The sequence below is a fragment of the Anser cygnoides genome, chromosome 2, assembly GCF_040182565.1.
Source record: "Anser cygnoides isolate HZ-2024a breed goose chromosome 2, Taihu_goose_T2T_genome, whole genome shotgun sequence".
Classification (NCBI taxonomy): domain Eukaryota; kingdom Metazoa; phylum Chordata; class Aves; order Anseriformes; family Anatidae; genus Anser; species Anser cygnoides.
The window spans coordinates 68,013,809-68,033,548 of record NC_089874.1 but is presented as its reverse complement, the minus strand read 5'-3'; the positions used below and the strand labels follow the sequence as shown (position 1 = coordinate 68,033,548).

At 35.5% G+C, this 19,740-nt stretch overlaps 1 protein-coding gene across 9 annotated transcripts in view; it reads left to right on the top strand.

Moving 5' to 3' along the window:
• The window catches only part of LOC106044363 (transmembrane protein 170B), a 101,586-nt gene that overhangs the window by 31,390 nt on the left and 50,456 nt on the right, over nucleotides 1-19,740 (top strand). For 2 of the 9 annotated variants that reach the window (XM_066992313.1, XM_066992314.1), the window contains exons 2-4: nucleotides 6,651-6,821; nucleotides 7,884-7,920; nucleotides 10,680-18,801. The exons of 6 other annotated variants lie outside the window; for them this stretch is intronic. In XM_066992313.1, coding sequence (XP_066848414.1) covers nucleotides 6,651-6,821; nucleotides 7,884-7,920; nucleotides 10,680-10,821 — 350 coding nt within the window. In that variant the 3' untranslated portion in view covers nucleotides 10,822-18,801. The remainder of the gene's footprint in view (nucleotides 1-6,650; nucleotides 6,822-7,883; nucleotides 7,921-10,679; nucleotides 18,802-19,740) is intronic. One more of the 9 variants, XM_066992315.1, reaches the window with a different exon arrangement.

The following is a 19,740-nucleotide window of genomic DNA, read 5'->3' as shown; positions in this document are numbered from 1 at the left end:
CGACCTCTGGACTAGAAAGGGCTTTGTGTTGATAGTAGGGATGTTACTGAGTAAATTCCCTGGAAAAATCTTGAGTAAAGGGTGCATGTTTCTAATATTTATGAAAAAGTATTACTTCATCTTTTTCCCTCCTATTATTTCATCTTTTCCCTCCTATTTGTGTGAAAGATACACATAAAAATGTGTAGCGCGGAGGTGGAGTTGAGGTTTGAAGATGTTGCAAACAAAACAATTGTCTTAGGCTTTATGATCTTTCTTGTTAACTTCCAGTTAAAAGTAACTTTTAATAGGTTATACTTTATTAATTTGACCAATAAACTTTTTAAAGTGCATACATTTTGTATCGCTGTGTCTGGTGATTAAATCTTAGAGGTATTAGTGTGTCCCCACACGAATATAGCTCATTTCTTGAATAGTTATTTTTGCATTCTTTCTATAGAAATACTAGTTGTACTGTTAAAGGAAGGAGTTAACAATGGATGTAACTTTTCTTTGTGTTAGACATCCTCTAAAGTTTTTCTTATTAGAACATGATGCAAGCAGGCATTTCTGTGAAGTTCAATACTGAGTGTTAGGTAAGAAAAAATGTTTCTTAGTGCTTTTGCAATATAACAAGTTGCACAAGGTATTTTTAATGTCAAATGGTTATTTTTATTTTAAAGAACATGAAAAAATAATTATTCATCTGTGATAATGCTGTAGGAGAGTGTGTTAGTGTCAGTTGTAGATGCGTTGTAGTTTTCTGAATTGATGTTTTAAATACAGGTTGTCCTAATAGCCATGATCAGGTATGTGGCATGCTCTCATGGACTGTCAAAAATGAATAGCTTTAAGTGGATTTAGTCATTTATATAAGTTAGTGTTCCTGATTATATGTAAGGTGGTTTTTTTAGTGTAGTAACTGATATTAATCAGTAACTGTTGTTAAACTTGCATAAAAACTTTCTAAAGTATTTACTGACTGTAGAAGTAATTATTATTCAAAAACAGATGTTCTGCTTTTCTGTGCTGAAAAGAAAGGAGAAAGTGAAGGAGAAACTTCTTCAGAGTACTGGAAAGATAATAAATATACAGTGTTCCATGAACATTCCTCAAGACTGCTTTGTGTTTATTTTTGGACTTAAAGTTGTGGTTTGGATTTGGGAGTTAAGTTGTTCAAGCAAGAATTTGTCTTTAGATAAACAATGCTGATTATGTTTGCACAAAGTTATACAATTTTATCCGCAAAGTTATGTTCTTTATTAAAAAAAATGTATCAACTCTGTTCAATGTTTTGAAATAAAATATGAGCTCCAGCCTAAACCAAGAAGTGTTTGGAACCTCAGTGGTTTAATTTATGTGTGTGATTGGTTTTGTTGTTGTTTTCTGGTGTTTTAATCAGAAGTTGAACCAGTGCTTTTTTATACCATAAGTCTGGTTCATGTTCAATACAAAAAGAGAAATCCAGCCTTTCATGTAGGATGATATAGTACAAAGTACCACAGGAGACTGCGGACAACTGAATTCCTGCCATGTGCCTATCACGCTCCACGATAGCAGGCGCTGTTTGCTGTAGCTGAACCCAGGCCCACTGACTTTTGCTTCACAGCTTCCTGCCTTTGCTTGGGCATGTTACTGTAAATGGTGGGGGTAAGGCTCTGCGACCTGTTGGGAGAGGAGAGGGGGCTCCTACTTCACCCTATTTTAGCTCCTCCAACAAATCCAAGCGGCCCCTTCACGTGCACCAGTTATGCACTAAGTGGTAGATCAGGTTTTACTAGAATGAGTTGGCTAATGACTGATTCTGAACTGAAAAATGTCCCCGCATGAGTGTCAGTTGTAGTAAATATTCATGTTATAGGCTACCTCAAGTTTAGGGAACTTTGCAATGTTTCTGTCCTTCCTATAAGCAAAGTAGGTGTTTTGTTTATGTCTTGTTAATTGCGTGTTCCAAAGACTGAAGCCTTCTTCCATTTTTTTTCCTAAGCTTCATCCTGCAATTATTTGTCCCCTGATTTTCTGGACTATGTTGTTCTCCCCTACCCTGCAACTTCAGGGGGTCTAGTCTCTAATGATTTAAATGCTCTTCAGCAAGTTCTTCTGTTCCAGTTAATACAGCAAAAATGTTAGCATCTACAAACAATTTGACTGTATAGACCTGATAACTTCCAGTGCACCAGTTAATACAATAACTAAAGAAAGGACCTAGTGATGAAGAAAACACCATAATGTATAAAGAGCTGAGTTAAGTTTGCACGTATAATAAACAGGCATTTCTTAATCTGAGTGTGTTGAGTTCATAAATCTGCAAGGATATAACGTTATGTAGTTTCTTAATTCAAACTTCTGCACGTGCTATCTTGTTGGCTGAAATTTTTATCTTTGTGTTCAGGGCGCAGATACTTAAATTCTGCACAAAGACTTAGTTCTGTAGCAAGTGGTAGATAGTTACTGGGTACATAGATCAGGTACATAGATCAGAATCTCAAGATAGATACTTGGTTTTGGAGCAATCAGTCTTGGTTTATGAAATGTTATAGGCGATCGCTATTCATCTGGCAAGATAAACTAAGGACTAGAGGGAAAGAAAAATGTTGAAGATGAAGGACTAATGATGTACTCACTCCCTGTTTACTGAAGCTGAGTGGCAGTGGGACAACATGTTCACGTATATAGATAATATTCAAAAGTGTTAGCATTTACATACTTTGACTTTGCATTTTTTATTTGTCCAAGATAAAGCTATTAATGGAATGCAACTTCAAATTTGATAAGTCAATACAGATGTTATTTTAAACTTTAGCATCCTTTAAGACTTTTTTCTAATCATAAAAGTCTAATCTTTGAGGTTGTATATGCCTACAGTGATATGTTCAAAGTACATGTATAATAGATAAGCATAATATGATTTGTATATTATATGTATAATTTATATATGATAGCTATAAATACCTAAATTAACAGAGCAGTATCCTAAATCTGGAGAGATAGAGCATGAATTGCAAGTGCTTGAGCCCTGCGGCTCTTCTGGGGGGTGGGAGGGAAGTTCCATCCACATGAAGCCAGGGTGATCTGTGCTATGCATTGGATGTTGTTGCTTGTAAGCCACTAAGAACTGGATCTCTTCCAGTGCTTTTTTTTTTGTAATTTCATTTTGTCATTTTGTTCAGGGCTCTTTCAGGTAGCTCTATTAGGATGTGACTAAATAACTGAGGCTAGGTTTGTGTTTGGAGCTTTCTGCTAGCTAAAGCTAAATCATTATTATCATACCAGCAAAGTATTCCTATTGTGTAGCTCATATCATCAGAAGAGCAAGTTAATTAGTGTAGTTACACAAATAATTAACCTTTTTGACAGCATGCTTTGTTTGTCAAGGTAGTAGCAATTGATCCGGTATGTTTATACCTCTTAGAGTATGAATCTCATATATAGGACATAAGTGTCTTTTGTATCAGCATGCTCTTAAAACACTGCAGTCTCATTTCTGCCTCATTTACAGATATTAAAAATCTTTCAGCTACTGGGTTATTTTTTGGTCAAGCAAAGCCTTGACCCTTTGGGTTCAGACGTTCACGTTCTCTTTCTCCATTCCCTCATGGCATCTCTGTGTTATCCCCAACCCATTCTTTGCTTCCTTCAGTGTAGTTCTAGCACAGTATTTTTCCAAGGCCATCTTTCATCATAATTATGGAGCTGGATGATAATGAATTTTAGCGAACCTCAAACTCTTACACAGGAAAAAAAATATGTGGATTAAGTTCTGTTCTCAACCTGTTGGGATAAAAATGACTCGAGTTGCTCTCTAGCAAGAATGTGTGTAAGGGGAAAAAACATTTAGTCTCTCTGCTCATAACTCTGTCTAGTAACTTGCTAATCAGCTACTTAACAAATTTGCACGCAAGTTGGTGGAGAGTGGATAATCTGTGACGTGTACTTGGAGGTACACAAACACAAACTCCAAATTGGTGTTCTGTAAGTAATTTGCCTACTTGCAGGATGAAAGACGGTTAACCAGTTCACAGCTGCTTACTGTGTCCCTCATCCTGCTGCCTGACTTTTGCATCTAGGAGCCTCACAGGCCTATGTCCTAGCCCTTTTCACATCTAAGCAAATGTTTGGTTCCTACCATCATGAAGATATGAGGGGTTCCTCCCTCTACCCACCTCCCCTCCAACTGCTCTGAAGTAAATACCTGCAGATTTTAGCATCTACAGTCAGTCTGGCAAAAACAGAAGGTATGAATGATATATTATGAGAAGGTACTGGGTTATTGCAGTTGCATGTAACGCTACCTGCATTTCTTGCATTGCTGACTTTGCGATACTATTGAGCTGAAAACCTAAGGCTTTGTGAAGTCATGGTTTGTAGTGTTTAAAGAACCCAGCTATAGCTGCATTCATGTAGAACAAGAAATATTTCTGGATGTTCTGTAATTGCCTTTTGAATGCACTCAGTATGCATGTCACTTTAAGGAACAGGAGGGGAAAGTGTGTGTGAAAGAACTCAATTTTATCTAACATTTGGGGCTGGTTCTGTTCTACTGTCTTCTGCCCTAAATATAAAGTGCAACATGATGCTAATTTTCCTTGAGCCTTATTTGGAATCTAAATAAGACCAAGATAGTTGATCATTGTGCAGTTATTTTGTCATGTAGAGGGGTTGTGAATATGTTTGCTTTCTTCCATTTGGAGTTAGTCGTTTCATAATACTACCTTTTCTTCTATGAATACAGTCATCATAAGAAGTCTTCCTATGATTGCAAATTAATTTATTTTTCCACCTGGCAAGGGTCAACAATCACCACAACTACTGATTTCCTAAAAGGCATTGTGGTGCCTCATAGACCCTGTGGAAACTGCAGGGGATAACCTTGATCAATAGACTGCTGTCATAGCTATGGAGTGTTTGGGAATCTTACAGCATGCAATTGTCATGTAATGCTGCATAAGAACCGAGCATTTTCTTTGTCCGTAAATTTGAAATACCTACTCTGAGTCCATCACTGTGGTATCAGGTTATCTTGACCTTCGTAATATTGCAAGATTGTGCTTTCCTTAGGTGGGTGTTTCATCTCTTGTATCTGCCTTAGTTGAGAAAGATGAAAGCTTGGGACAAGTCTTGTAAACATATTGTCCTGTAGAGGCCTCTCTTTTACTGTATTTTGCAAATCTGTATAATGTGGATGGAGAACTTCCATGGACTTGCTTAGAGCTACCCCCCAATATGTGTGTGTATCCAAACACCCAGAAAGAGAGATTGTGTCTTGTACTACAGCAGCTAGTATTAACTGTATGTATATTTACCACTCACCTTCCTTGTTGCCCTCCTAAGTGGGTCTTTTGATTCTCCTGATTTATAGGAGTTCTAAGTCCTATGACATGGATTTGCCTTTTATGCCTGTGTGAAAGGGGAAGGGTTGAGACTATGCTACAAGTACTGCTAAATGAAAAAGTTTGAACTCTTTTTTTTTTTTGTGTGCTGTGGTTATGTATACTCTACAGACTTGGACTCAAAGGACTGCAGTTACTGGGTGGCAACGATTCTTTCTGAGCATCCTTTTACAGTATGCTTTGCTTAATCTGCTGTGTTTGTGTATTTTTTTTTTAAAGTTAGCTAATTGGGTTATATTTGTTTGACTGTGTGTCAAGCTACAGTAGTACAGGCTCACCTGATAAACATTGTCCTGCTGTTACATGGAAGCTGTATCTGTTTTTTAGGGTGAACTGTGGGAAAAACTAATTAAATTTGGGATTGTGACAGCTGGGAAAATGTCTCCCAGTTTGCTGAATTCTGTGATGATAGAGACACGAGATCATCACTGTAGTTGACCTTTAAAAAAAGGTGGATATATTTAGGGTTTCGCTTTTTTCCTTTGTTAGTTTTTCTTACCCTTTTGAATTATAGTAAATGCTTTTAGAAGATTATCACCAAGTAAGGAAGTTTCTTTGATTTTTATGTAGGTTTGTTGATGCTTTCTGCTCTTTTACTTGAAAGTAGTGATCACGTCTGGCAATCTTAGAAATGTCTGTACTCTGCACGTTCTCAAGATCTCCTGTCCTTGCTCAGTGACTTAAATAATAGTGACTACCTGTATCTATAAAAGTGTGTGCTAAGCAATTAGAATAAAGCTGCTGGATGTATTACTACATTTTAATATATTTTTTTTTTTCCTTTTGAAGCTAATTCAATAGAACACTTACAGCTTCTGGGTAGATATACTGAAGTCTTTAATCTCATTTTTTGCATTTGATGTTAGCTTGATGTGGTCTCTTATTCTAAAACAGAGTTCCTGACTTTTTTCTGGTTTACTTGGTTTCAGATAATTTTTTGTTCTGCAGCTATATTTGCAAAATCCTAGTAAGAAGTTACAATTACTGTTTTTTTAAAGAAACCTCTGAAGAAAGTATGGTGGTTTTTAATTAGGTGTATTATTACAAAAAACTGTAGTAGATTTCTTTTTTTACAATTTTTTGATCATAATAGAGTTACTTCTTTGATAGACTGCTAAAAGGGGATAGTGTCTTGAGTATATGCCAGTGTTTTCACATTGACTCCTTCTAAGACTGAAATGGGTATTGCTTTTCTTTTACTGTTGATTATATACAATGTTTCTAAATCTCTTATAAATTTATTGCCTGAAAAATATTAATCTTTTGACTGCTTTCTTTCAGAGATGTGGTACTGGGTTTTCCTCTGGGCTCTCTTCTCCTCTCTCTTTGTCCATGGTGCTGTGGGAGTGTTAATGTTTGTGATGCTGCAGAAACATAGGCAGGGGAGACTAATCTCTGTCATTGTGGTCTGCATTGGATTTCTGGGTTCTATAACAGGAGCAATGATAACCAGTAAGTCTGTCTTTTGAGTTTTTACTTACTTACTCTAAATTTAAATCAATATTAAAACAAATAAACCTTCCCTTAGTGGTTTGGTGATTGTTTATTAAGGATTTTGCTTTAGTCATGTAGCAATTCTAATGAAAATGACAGCTGAGTTTCTCTTCCTGTTGTGGTAAAGATAAAAATGATTCCAGAATTGTCAGTGGACGATTGTCCTAGTCTTTCATCTTGTAAACTTTGGGTACCAGGCTGTTCAAATGTGTGTGTTTGACAGGTAATACCTTTTTGAGACCAGAAAGTGTAGTCCTGTCTTATCGTACTTGTGCAGACCTTTTGCCAAAAGTTTTGGTCAAGATCACCTGTTAATACCCTTAAAGACAGCCATTTTGTTTGGAAATGAAGCTCTGATCCCATTGATTGCAGGACTGACTTCTTGCTCATTTCCTTGAGCCTGCTGGAGGTTTTTAAGTTGCTTTTGGATAGGATGTTGCTCTCTTAAAGGAAGGAAAGGTGCCGCGTAGGTACTGACTTTTGCAGCAAAGAAACTTTATTACTTTTTTTTTTTTTAGTGACTGGATAACAATCTGAACTATGCATGCCACTCAGAGAACAGACCAAACAGTTTGGCTTATGGATTTGAAAGACCTTCCCAGTCTTGTGTGGTTATAATGATAATTTCCAATTTATTTGTTGTAGGGAGGAATGATGTTAGTTGTAAAGCCTTTGAGGGTATGGAACTGTAAATTTAGAGACTATTATATAGCCTTAAACTGTAAGTGAGCAGTGTTGCCTTTCATTCTGTCTTTGAATTGTACATATTATCAGAGTAGTGGTAACACTTAAGCTGCACTCATGGGTGTTTTGTAGGAGATTATTTCTTAAAGTTTCTTATACTGAAAGTCATTCTTGCCTGTTAGCTTTCAAGATTAAATAAAAATATAAGCTTCTGAAGAAATATTTCCTTAAGGCTTTCCTCAAAGTTGTGTTTTAATTGCTGTATATTTCCCAGCCTAGAATTTCCAGTGTTTAACAACAGTTCAGTATAATTCTACTTTTTTTTTTTCTTCTAAGGTAAGGCACATATGGAACCCGTTGAGAACCTTACATTGTGAGTTATGCTGACATCGAATTGTCCTATGTGTAAAATGGCAGTGGCCCTGTTAGGTCAGCTGTGCGTGACTGTTTCTGAAGAATAAAAGATAGGAAATGCGTTGCTGGATATCCAAGCCGAGACTTTTTCAGTAGTATTCTGCAGTGGGGTAGGATCAGTGTTTGTGAAATGAAACTACTTTGTCTTTATCTATGCATGAGAAGAGTAGTAACACAGTTGTGTTTTTAGGCATCCAGTTTTATATGTCAAAACATTTAACAAATAAACAGCACTGTTTATGTGTAAATAATGCATTTCACCTGAGAATTTCTCCAAGATAACACTGTGGACTTTTATTACACTGTTCCCACTGGTTTTGCACAGAACATTGTAACTGGGTTAGTTAAACACGTTGAGGTATTTTTGTTTCTAGACGACACTGTGTTGTTTCATCCTGAAAGAAATTCTGTGAGGAGCTTCTGAAGGCCAATTATGGTAATATGATATTAAAGAGTATTTTCAATAACTATTATGCTGCAAGCTGGAATGGAAGTTAAGTATTTAGTTTCTTGGATAGGCCAAATCCAGTACTTAAGAAATTCAAATATCAAACCGATTTCCATGAGCGAACCCCTCAATTCCTAGGCTTTGTAAAATCATGGTTAATTTAAAAAAAAAAAAAAAAAAAGGCAACAAACTGAGTGAATAGTGGTGAATACTGTCAAAAATAACCCCAGGAATGTTAGGCAGTTTGAAGTAAGGATTTCAGCTGCATTTTATCCCAAAGGGTTTGTTCTTCCTCCTCCCTCAATACACACTCTTTTGGTGATGTTCTCATTTCCTCAATGGCAACTTATTGTAGTATACTCTGGCTCTGTACCAATTGTGCTGGGTTATGCATTACAAGTTGTATTGCACACGGTTATTCAACAACTATAAACACATAATTATCAATCTAAAACATTTTAAATGTTTTCATTATTGATGTTTGCCAAAATATCTCAGTTTTCTTAAGAAGCAAAACAGTTCTATTATTGGGGTACCATAATTTGATGCTACTAGTTAATAAATCTTAGCCATTTGAATTCAGTTTGAGAGTTCAGTCACCTGAATAATTTTAATGTCAGTACTGGGCTCAGTCTCAAGGATCTCTTTCAGTTTTTGACAAGTCAATAGTAGAGGAACAAATGGAAAATCTTATGCAAGGTGGCTGAGTGAAATAACATAAGACTAGCCTTGTGGTAAGGTTTCTGACAAAATATACTTTACATTTTTTTTTGTAAAGAAACAATTATTAGTGAATTCTTTTCCTACAATGTTTGAGAAATAAGTATTCTTAAGATATCAGATGATACTCAGATATGGATTGGACTTCTAGAAAGTGTTGGGACTGACTAATGGATTTTTGATCACTTCAGAAAGCTATTCACATTAATGACTGAGTAAAAACAGGGAAATTCCTTTTTTTTTTTTAACTCTTGGTATTTATTTCGAAAACTGTGGTAGCTTTTCAGTTTTCTTAGAGCTGCAAAAGCATCTTTGTGTTCTCTAGAATCATTTAATTGTAGTTAATTGGCTTCTCAGACATTATGTACAAAACGTTCTATAACTATTTCACAATTAAGATTTTTTTTTCCTGAAGACCAAAACCTCAAAGGACGGCAAATTCAGTGTTCCCTTTAGGTAAGGGAAGCAAGCACTCTACAACGAATATTAGTTCAGAAAAAAATAAATTTTTAAAGAAAGCTTTATTCTAAGTGAACTTCTGAGGTATGGATTGAGGAAAACTTTTATCCAAAGACACAAGACTTTTTTTTTTTTTTGGATGAACATTTTGGTGTCTTTATGCTCAGACATCATCTGAGAAGAAAATGTTCTTCGTCATTAGCCTGGTATTTTTGATTGGTAGCAAAGAGTACCTTTCTCAGGCACTTGTTTCAAATCAACACAACTATTTACTTGCTGTGTGACTTTTGCTCTTAAAATGCATGTGATAAATTCAGCATGTAAAAGACAGGGGGAGGGAGTTAGGAGCAACTGGCTTTGTTTACAATGCAGTATTTTGTTGCTGGTTTATCTTGATCATGTGATGTTACACAAATGGGAATTGCGCACATCTACAAGAAAAGTGATTTCTTAATTTGATGTAACTCAAAATCTAATGATATCTGTAGAGATTTCTTCCCATATGCATTCATGGATGACAATGTAAGACTTCTTGATCTTTTTTCATGTTTTTTGCTTGATTTGCTGAACAGTTGTTAACAAATTAGTAGTTTAAATCAAAGTTAAACTGACATAGTATGACTTGGTTATTTAACTGAAATATTAAATGAAGTTGATAGAAATTTTTAATTGTTTTGTAGACTCCAGCAATCTTACTGTTGTCTTCTCCCTGTTTATGCAAGCACAATTAAACCAAACTTTAATGCTGTTTTTGCTAATTTTTCAAATTAGCAGAAGGCAAATATGAAGGAAAAAAAAAAGATTAAATTTGAAGACACCTAAAGAGAAATGGCAAGATTCACTTCTTTTTCAAATCAAGCTTGTGTTGTGAAAGTTAATCTGATTCAGTTGGGAAAATCATCCCTGAAGGCTTTTCATAAAACTAGAAAAAGTCAAGCAAGGCTAAATAATTGCATAATGCCATGAAGTAATACACTGTTTGGTAAAACTCTAGAAATAGCTAATGCGTAAATGCAGTAAATTATTTGTCATATATTTCAGCCTTGGGTTTACATCTGTAATTTGATGGTTGTTTTTCCTGTGATTCTTAGGTGCTGCAGTAGCTGGAATTTACAGAGTAGCAGGAAAGAATATGGCTCCCTTAGAAGCTCTCATCTTTGGTGTTGGACAGACAGTACTGACATTAATTATCTCATTTTCAAGGATTCTTGCAACGCTCTGAGGCTTATGTAAAAAGAATTTTAACTAGCCTAAAGAAATCTCTGAACTGAAGAGAAGCTTCCTGGAAGAGGATTCATCAGCTTATGAACTTGAATGCTAGTGCAAGAGAAAGGAAGCGATGTGGAACATGCAGTACAAATCTGGAGGTTCAGTCGAATGAACACTGTCCTCTAGTGTCTGAACTCATGTACTTCTGCACTGTGCCTTACGTGCCTCAGTCATAGGCAAGATGCGATCCCTGTGTGCAAAGCTGAGATAAAGCACCTTGAGTAGCTGCCAGTCAGGCTAATGCTTGGTGATAGGATCATTGTTCTTATCAGTGTTTTAATAAAAATAAAGGCGCACTCCTGAAAGTTGCTGTATGTGCCAAATTCGGAGTTTAGTTCTTAACTGTTGGTTGGGTAAGCTTTTTTGAAATTGTAGATATAGAAGAATGCTGTGGATATACACTGTGTTTGACTTCAGGGGGAATAGTAAGATAACTGATTTTATTTTTTTTACTGTTATTCAGCATTAAAAACAACAGTTAGGTCCAATTTCAGTGGTAGACAAATATTCGTGGGATTTAAGAACTACAGCTGCTGATCCTGATGTAATTAACATGATCACAGAATGAATTGTGTCAGTTTACTGCAGATCAGCACATCATTTTTTCATGGTATTGGTTCTTCAGACATCAGTAGTTTAAGGAGACTGTGCGAGAAAGAAATATAATCTGTTGTGTATGTACATATGAATCTTAAACTAATGCATTCCTTTAAATTATTTTGTCTGAAACATACAGATGGTTACCAGCCCTTCTGAAAGCCTTAGAAAAGCTACTTGCTGCAAGTAAGCTCCCTTTATTTAAGTACTGATAGGACTATTAACCCTACACATACTCTTTAAGGAACAGACAAATGTAATACAGACTTTGAGAGTATACCTATGATGAAAATGGAAGGGGTTTAAAACAAAAAACACAAGTCTTCGATTGAACAGAAATGTTAAGTTTGCTTAATAAAACGGTTATCTTACTTTGGAAGTTTGGAAGTGGGGCAGCACTGGTGTATTTACTACCTTGTTTCTGAACATTTTGTATCCTTGGAAAGGTTAAGATACCTGGAACCTTCAAATACATAGCTTTCAGTAGAGTTTGTGCTTTTCTAGTTTAAAGGGAACAGTAGTGTTGTGCATGTGAGATGTCTTAAGTGTGAATATTTAGAGTGAATAGAAATTTTAATGTTATTTATGAAGTGCAAAATTTAAAGGGCCCAAAGTTCTCTATGAGGAATAAGACATCTTTTACATACTTATTCAGCTGAATGCTTTTCAGCAGTTGACTGTTAATACTGATAAGAAGAATAAATTGCCCAAAGGTTTTGCTGTTAAGATGTCAAGAAGACTTTCAGAGTTGTTGAAATCACTGGCATCTGCTGTACAGCTAAAAGAATAGGGTTAAAATACAACTTACAATCCAGCTTTATTGCTTAGTGCTTCAAAGCAGTGTAATGAATTAACCTGCTTGCTGTTATTTTCTTCCACATAAACCGTACTTTTTTTTAAAAAAGCACTAAGAATGCTAATATTTTTTTCTTTGAAAGTATTTTAGTTGTTTTGAAAATGTACAAAGTTACAGGCTATGAAGGGAACAACGTAAAATGTAGGTTTATAAACCTTCTCAGTGTTATACGTTTAGTTTTGAGTCACTTTAAAATGCCTATATTTTCCTTACTTTGATTTCAAAACTTATTTTTTGTGGCTTAATTATTTTTATTTTTTTTTACTTTCTGCTGATACTTTTTGGCGTAACAGTCATAGCGCTTTAATAGACAATAAAGTTATTGCATCTGTCAAAATGCATTTTAAACTTCTCCCCATTGTCTTATGATATGAGAACTGATTTCAGGTATTTAATTCAAAAGGAATAATAAAATAATCAATGATATTTCTCCTAATGTGCCCTGTAACATATATTTTTAGGGGAGAAGAAACAGTTGTTCTCTCTTCATTTTTGTTCTTTTTTTAGGTATTATGAATCAACTTGGTTATTTGATATAATGGCTCATCCAAAAGCCATTAAAGTGGTTGTGTTTGACAACTTGGAAATGCTTGTGTGAATCAAAAACAACCCTCTCCCAAAGCATTGCATTCAGTAATTTTAAATGTCTTGTGGCTTTACCTCACCCTGAATCTTGTTCCCAGTCTCCAAATTACCTTGAGCATCTCGATTCTTATTATATGGGGTTTTTACGCTATCACTGTTCAAAGGCTTGCTTTATTTCACTAACTTAAGCTCTTATCTGACCACTGCTAACTTAGGAAATTTATGTAACTAATAAAATTTTATTGATGAACTTCATTCTTCATTTTAGTTGTAGTGCCAATGAATTTTTTGTCATTCTAACCTTCCTCCTTTGACAAGGAGGTATCTTTGCAGATGTTGAATAACCTTCCTCCAAATAATTTTTATTGTATAGATCACTGTAATTGCTTTTAAAGTGCTTAGGTGCTTATTTGTCTCTACTTTATATGACACTGTCTGGCAGCAATGAATAGGCAGTTAATGTAGTGCCTAGCTGGTGTAACAAAGTTTTTAACTGCTTTTTGTGAGGGATAAATGAGGATGACTAGTTTGCCTATGAAATGTTCCTTGATCATGGCATGAACTTAATGAGTAATAACTCCAGCAGAGAAAACAAATGCAAGTGGCCTTATATCTCTGAAACTTGGAGGCTTCACTCCACATCCTTAGGAACAGCATTGTTAAACTTGTAAAAGGTGCTCTATTCAAAGCAGTGTGTGTGTATATATGCTATTTATATAAATACATGTATGAATTATGTTTTGGAGGTGTATTCTGTACTTTACAGAAAGTAACAGTTGAAATAACTTGCCCAAGAAAAAGAAAATAACTTAGAATAATCTAGGATTTTTTTCATTGTTACTAGGCTACAGAAATATCTTGTGCGTGAATGGCACGGATGGTACTCTGCTTTGCTTTGGACAATAAAGCATTGTGCAGATATCTACCCAAAATCTTTCAGAGCAATCTTTAAATAGCTCTGCATGTTTCTGCATTGTATCACTAAGCACATTCTGTGCATTGTTAATTATTAATTTATAGTAGAGAACAAATACATCAACACAACTTCCTCTTTGGAGGAGGCAGGAATACTGAATATACTGTTTAATGTGAAGATGCTTCTGTTGCTTTGTTAGAAGCTGCTATTGTTAAAGATTTATACATTCCACACAATTCTGACTTACTGATATAACCAAAAATCTTGTTTTCAGAAAATCTTCCAAATAGTTATTCGTTTATTTATGGGTAGTTACAGGTTTATGAAAATAATCTGTACTGTGACTAACGGTGTAATTTGAGGTTTGCTCTTCAGTTTCTTAAAGAAACCAATAATTTAACCAGTTTTGAATAATCAATGTGGACCAAAGACAGTACTCCTGATTATGTTACTTGTAGCTTTCTCTTTTTAAAGTACAATGTTTTTACTATTCTGAAGGAAATAATACTGAAGAAGGAATACTGATATTTATTTTGGTTACAGTTTATATCTATTTGAATTGTGTTGGGGGAGAGAGATGTAATGCCATTGGAGAGGAAGCTGGAGTCAAAGCTCTAATACCTGTAAGAATGGTTTTCAATGTTTTCTGTTTTATGTATTTCATTTACTAAGCAGATGCTAATAATTCCTTTCTTTCATTGTCATATTGAGCCACATGGTTTTGTACATGGCCATTCGAAAAATAAGAACTACTGTAGGTGGTGGTCATAAATAGGCAAAACATGCAAAAGGTGCTCACTTTGTCTATGTTCCTTCAGTGTTTAATGTCTCTTAGTATGTTAGCAGTTGAAAAGAAATAGCATGTTCCACCAGCTTTCACAAGAGGTTGGAGTCTGATATGTCTGAAAATAACAGCTAACATGAAACATTCTCAGTTCTTCCATAAAGCCAGTATGATAGAAATTTTCATATCAGCTTGCTAGCTACTACTGTGAAGTGTCTTTTATTTGTGTGACTCGTAGCTTGGCAGATGAAATTAATGATGAGGCACTTAAGTAGGTGAAGTAAATCTTGGCTCGTTCTCATAACTCCTTTTTCATAACTGATTGCGTTACATAGAAGAAATAAACATTCTAAGTATAATTGGCTTATGAAGATATTCTTCATTTCAGATTAAGTAAATCAACTCAACAATCCAGATTTATGAAAATCCATTTTCTTTACTGCTGGTCATGGCTTAGATGTATGTTTTAAAGCTGATCTATCGAATTCTGATGTCTGCACGAGAGTCAGCTGAGTCATTTTTAGATTATGCTTTTAAATCTCCTGACTTAAAAGTTCGTGTTGCCAAAATAAACAGTTATAGGTAGAGGACAGGGTGTAAGCTGTTTGTGCCAGCAATATTTGTCAAAAATTGCTGACTTTACTAGCATATATACCATATTATAAGGTATGCTGCCAAGATCAGCAATTGGAAAAATTAAATTTGAAATTCAAATTAACAATTTGAAAAATCCAGTTTGAAAAATACAACACACACACACACAAGGCTAGAACATAACTTTATTTGAATTGTCACCAGAACTTAACGTATATATGCATAAATACCTATTGGCAGAATACCTTTTGAATGGTTCATTTTTTTTAATGTCTATACTGGGAGCAGCCCAAAATGGAAATGGCTGTTTAAATCCTCAGCTGTTGCTTCAGAAAGATAATGTTCTTTGTGTACAGATGAATTTAACACAGCTGAAAAAATGTGTTAAAAGTCAATTTTTGTAGCCTGTAAGTTCAGTGAGAAGTATTGTACTCTGTTACAGCAATGAAGTCTTTGGTTAGGTGACACTTTGTGTACTTAACTGCACATACTTTGATTTTAAAAAAATGGTTATCATAGAAGGTAGACTTTAATCTGAGTACATATTATTTGATATTTGAAAGTAAGAAAGATTGTGTGCTGATCGCAAGCTGTTTCCTCTGATTTGTGCCTGGAGTTATACTTGAAAAGTTTGTGCATTAAGTTTAAATGTAATGACCAAGATGTCTCAAGTCTGCAGTGATGTACAATTTTACTCTGAAGTCTAGTAAATGATGTAGAGAAGCATTTTCTTTCAGGAACACACTTTTTTTCCCATGCTTCTTGTTGTTCATCTTGTAGATACTGAAGACTTTAAGAAGTTACTTCATGAATACTAGTAAGATTATTAGTGGTTAAAAGGAATGGATAATATGTCCTTTTGTGTTTCTTCTCTTGTGAATTGGAAAGAAAGTGTTAAGGCAAAGTGAAGAAGGGAAATGGCTGATCGTTTTGAAAATGACATTTCTTTTAATTTGAAATCTAACTTTTAAGTTTAATTAAGTTACTTAATATCAGCATTGTATAATCTGTTTCCAGATTATCCATCATTATACTGTATACTGTTGAAGCTATCAGAGCTAAAAATCTCAAGTCTTTTAAAATAACTTGATAACTTGGCTGAAGGTTTTTACTCATTTAAAATGTGCTCGATTTATATACAGATAAAGCAATTTCAAAGGTCCTTAATATTTTTGTTGTTTTCAGAGGATAGCCAGGTATTTATGTAACTAAACTTTTGACTGTGGCAATATATAGAAATCAAATAATTCTTTAGAAACGTTTACAGAATCCACTTAAGATAGCTATCTACAGTTAGAAAAAGGCTGAAGTATTTGACACCTATACTGAGGACTGCAACGGTTGTACTGTAAGTTTTACAAATACAGCCACCGTTATGACCTTCCAAATTTGGCTGAGCAAATGAGGAGTAGTCAGAAATGTGAGTCTGAAAGTCTTTAAAAATGAAGAAGGCAAAATTAGTATCCGTTTAGACCATGGAAAAAAAAATGCCCTGCCACACACACACACCCACACGCACAGAGTTTTCATAAAGTTTGACTTAAACAGTAGATCGTGCACGATGCAGCTTATCTCTCCATAAACTGTTTGTGGATAGAAAGCATTCTGCCAGCTTGCATTTTGGAACTAAATGTTTGTGTTTCTACTTGTTGAAGCTACCTGAGCTAAGGATCACGATCTAGTGTTGTGGTTTAACCCGGCCGGCAGTTAAACACCACACAGCCCCTCCCCTTCACTCACCCTCCCCCCTCCCTCTCTGGGATGGGGGAGAGAAACGGGAAAGTGAAGCCGGTGAGTTGAGATAGAGACAGTTTATTAAGACAGGGAAATAATAATAACAATAATAATGATAGCAGTACTACTAATAATAATGTGTACAAAACAAGTGATGCACGATGCAATTCCTCACCACCTGCTGACCGATGCCCAGCCTATCCCCGAGCAGCCGGCCCCCCCACCCCGGCCAGCCACCCCTATATATTGTTTAGCATGACGTCAGATGGTATGGAATACCCCTTTGGCCAGTTTGGGTCAGCTGTCCTGGGTCTGTCCCCTCCCAGCTCCTGCTGCACCCCCAGCCTGCTCGCTGGCAGGACAGAGCGAGAAGCTGAAAAGTCCTTTCCTTGGTGTAATCACTGCTCTGCAACAATTAAAACATCAGCATGTTATCAGCGCTCTTCTCATCCTAATCCAAAACATAGCACCCTACCAGCTACTAGGAGGAAAATTAACTCTGTCCTAACTGAAACCAGGACATCTAGGCATTGCTGTCTTTGAGTTTCAGAACATGAACAGTGAAGGAGAGGAGTGACATAAGCAAACAGTTGACTTATGTGTTGTACAGGACTATGTCTTTGAAAAAGGTGCTCATTTTGCGTTGTGGACGTACTGTGTGTTTGTGTAATAGCTCCAATACAAGAAAATAAAATAAGACACTAATGGGTGACGCTTAAGCTGTAAATACTGTATTTGATCATTGCTCTTTCATTTTAAAGCAACTTTATTTTCCTATTTGTGTACAGTTCTCTTTATGTACGTAATAATTTTTTTTTGAGAACCTTTGGTAGTTAACTCTCTTATTATATTGGCGGTAATGATTGAAGTACATCCATTTAACTATTTAGCTTTGTTTTCATTATATACTTCCAGATTCTTTGAAAAGCAGCAATAACAGCTAGACTGTTATTTAAAGTAAAACATTTTTTCAGCACTGTTTTCAATTCTATACTTTGGTATGGATGCACAGTGGAAAATCTATTCTAATTCTAAGATTTCAAGAGCCTTTGAGTAGTTTTAATCTTTTGTGTGTGATAGGAAATGTTTGGTAGTAGCCTTATATATGAAATTTACAAGTCAAGCAGTTTCTGTTCATTTATTGGATTAAAAATTTCTGTTAAAATATTTTCAGTAACTTTTCATAGTTTATTGCGTGTGCTGATAAATAACTTGTAGTAGAACTACACATCAACCTTCGTATGAAATGCACTGCCATGGGTGTGGTTTAAGCTGTTCAAAGAATCACCATGAAAAGTATAGCAAAAATGGTTTATTGAAGTAAAATGTTGTAAAAGTGAGGCTTAACGTCCAAATTACCAATATGCAATCTTAATTCCCAGTGGTACAAGTTGTGCACAGTGTCAGTTGCTTACCAAAGATGTGCAGTTGTTAAGGGGCCTCAACCTCTAGGAGTATCTGTGAGAGGCGTCCCAACTCCAGGGGAAATCACTGCTGTGCAGCCTGCTGCTTAGTAAAAAAGCTCACTCAGGCTATCATGTTTATGGAATAAGGTGGCTAGCTTGTAGTCAGATTACAAACGATGGAGAAGGTAAGCATAAGGCTCCTTGTGCACACATCTGCTTTTGCTCCTTGATAAACTAGTCTTGGTTTTATCACTCCTGCTATTCCTGTGTTAATTGCATGATCAATGTTTTGCTTTCCGAGCTCCTGAACATCAAAGCACACCATGTCACCTCTTCCTATGTGGGTGTTTCGAAGAACAGGTTGGAATTAAAAAAGTTCATGGCCCAGTCATGGTCTAGGCCTCTACCTCCTTCAGAGACTGAACCAAACAACCACTAGGCTCGAGGAGCTGGGTACATCCATCACACCCTGGTAACAAAAGTTTTATACTCTGTATACATTGGTACATTTAAATTGGGTTCACGTAAAATAAAGCTAAAATTAATACTTGAGTGACGCGTATTCCTCTAGACTGTAATGGTGTGTTCCTGCAAGCATCTTAGTTCTGCTTCATAAATATAAGAAAACCCTTAGTGGGACCTATGTTGGCACAAGACTAATGTGGTGTGAGTAAGACTTTAATTTCTCCTCCCCTCCTCCATGGTCTTAATACTTCCAGCCTCTGCATCTGCTGGTTAAATTTTAGCATATGGGGGGAAAAAATGCTGGAGTAAATTAAATGTATGTAAAAGGCTAGTTAGAATGGAATCTGAGCACCTGCTTCTGTGACTGTAATAAGGATTTTTTTATGCAAGGGGATATGCATAATTTAGAAGTGGTGACAAAAAAAAAAAACCAACATTTATTTTTCTGTAGTTCATCAGATAGTCAGCAATTTAATACTATTTGGGAAAAAATATACTGAGTCAACATGATGCAAGTGTTTTTGCCTAGTTTATTTTGTTGACCTGCTGAAGCATAAAGATGCTGTTTGTTCCTGTTTCTGTCACATGCATTTTGTTTTTAAGGAAGCTTAATTCACTATGTGTATTAATTACTACTTCTTGGAGATGCCATTTTGACAAGTTATAATGTAAACTTTGTAATGCCTGTCTTAAATAAGATATGGTTTTATTTGCTTTATATTAAGTCAATCAGAGAATGTTTGTTGGTAAATCATTTTTTTTCCATGGAGACTAAAATTACTACTTTTACAGACTGCATTACAACAGCTAATTTCTTGTGAAGAGCTTAAGGGGCTAAGGAGAGTATTAAAAGGTTGCTATAGCTTAAAGTAGTGTTTGTTATTGTTGTTTTTATTATTTGTAAGATAATGTTGCTTTCAAGACAAGCTTTTCTTGCAGAGGGTGG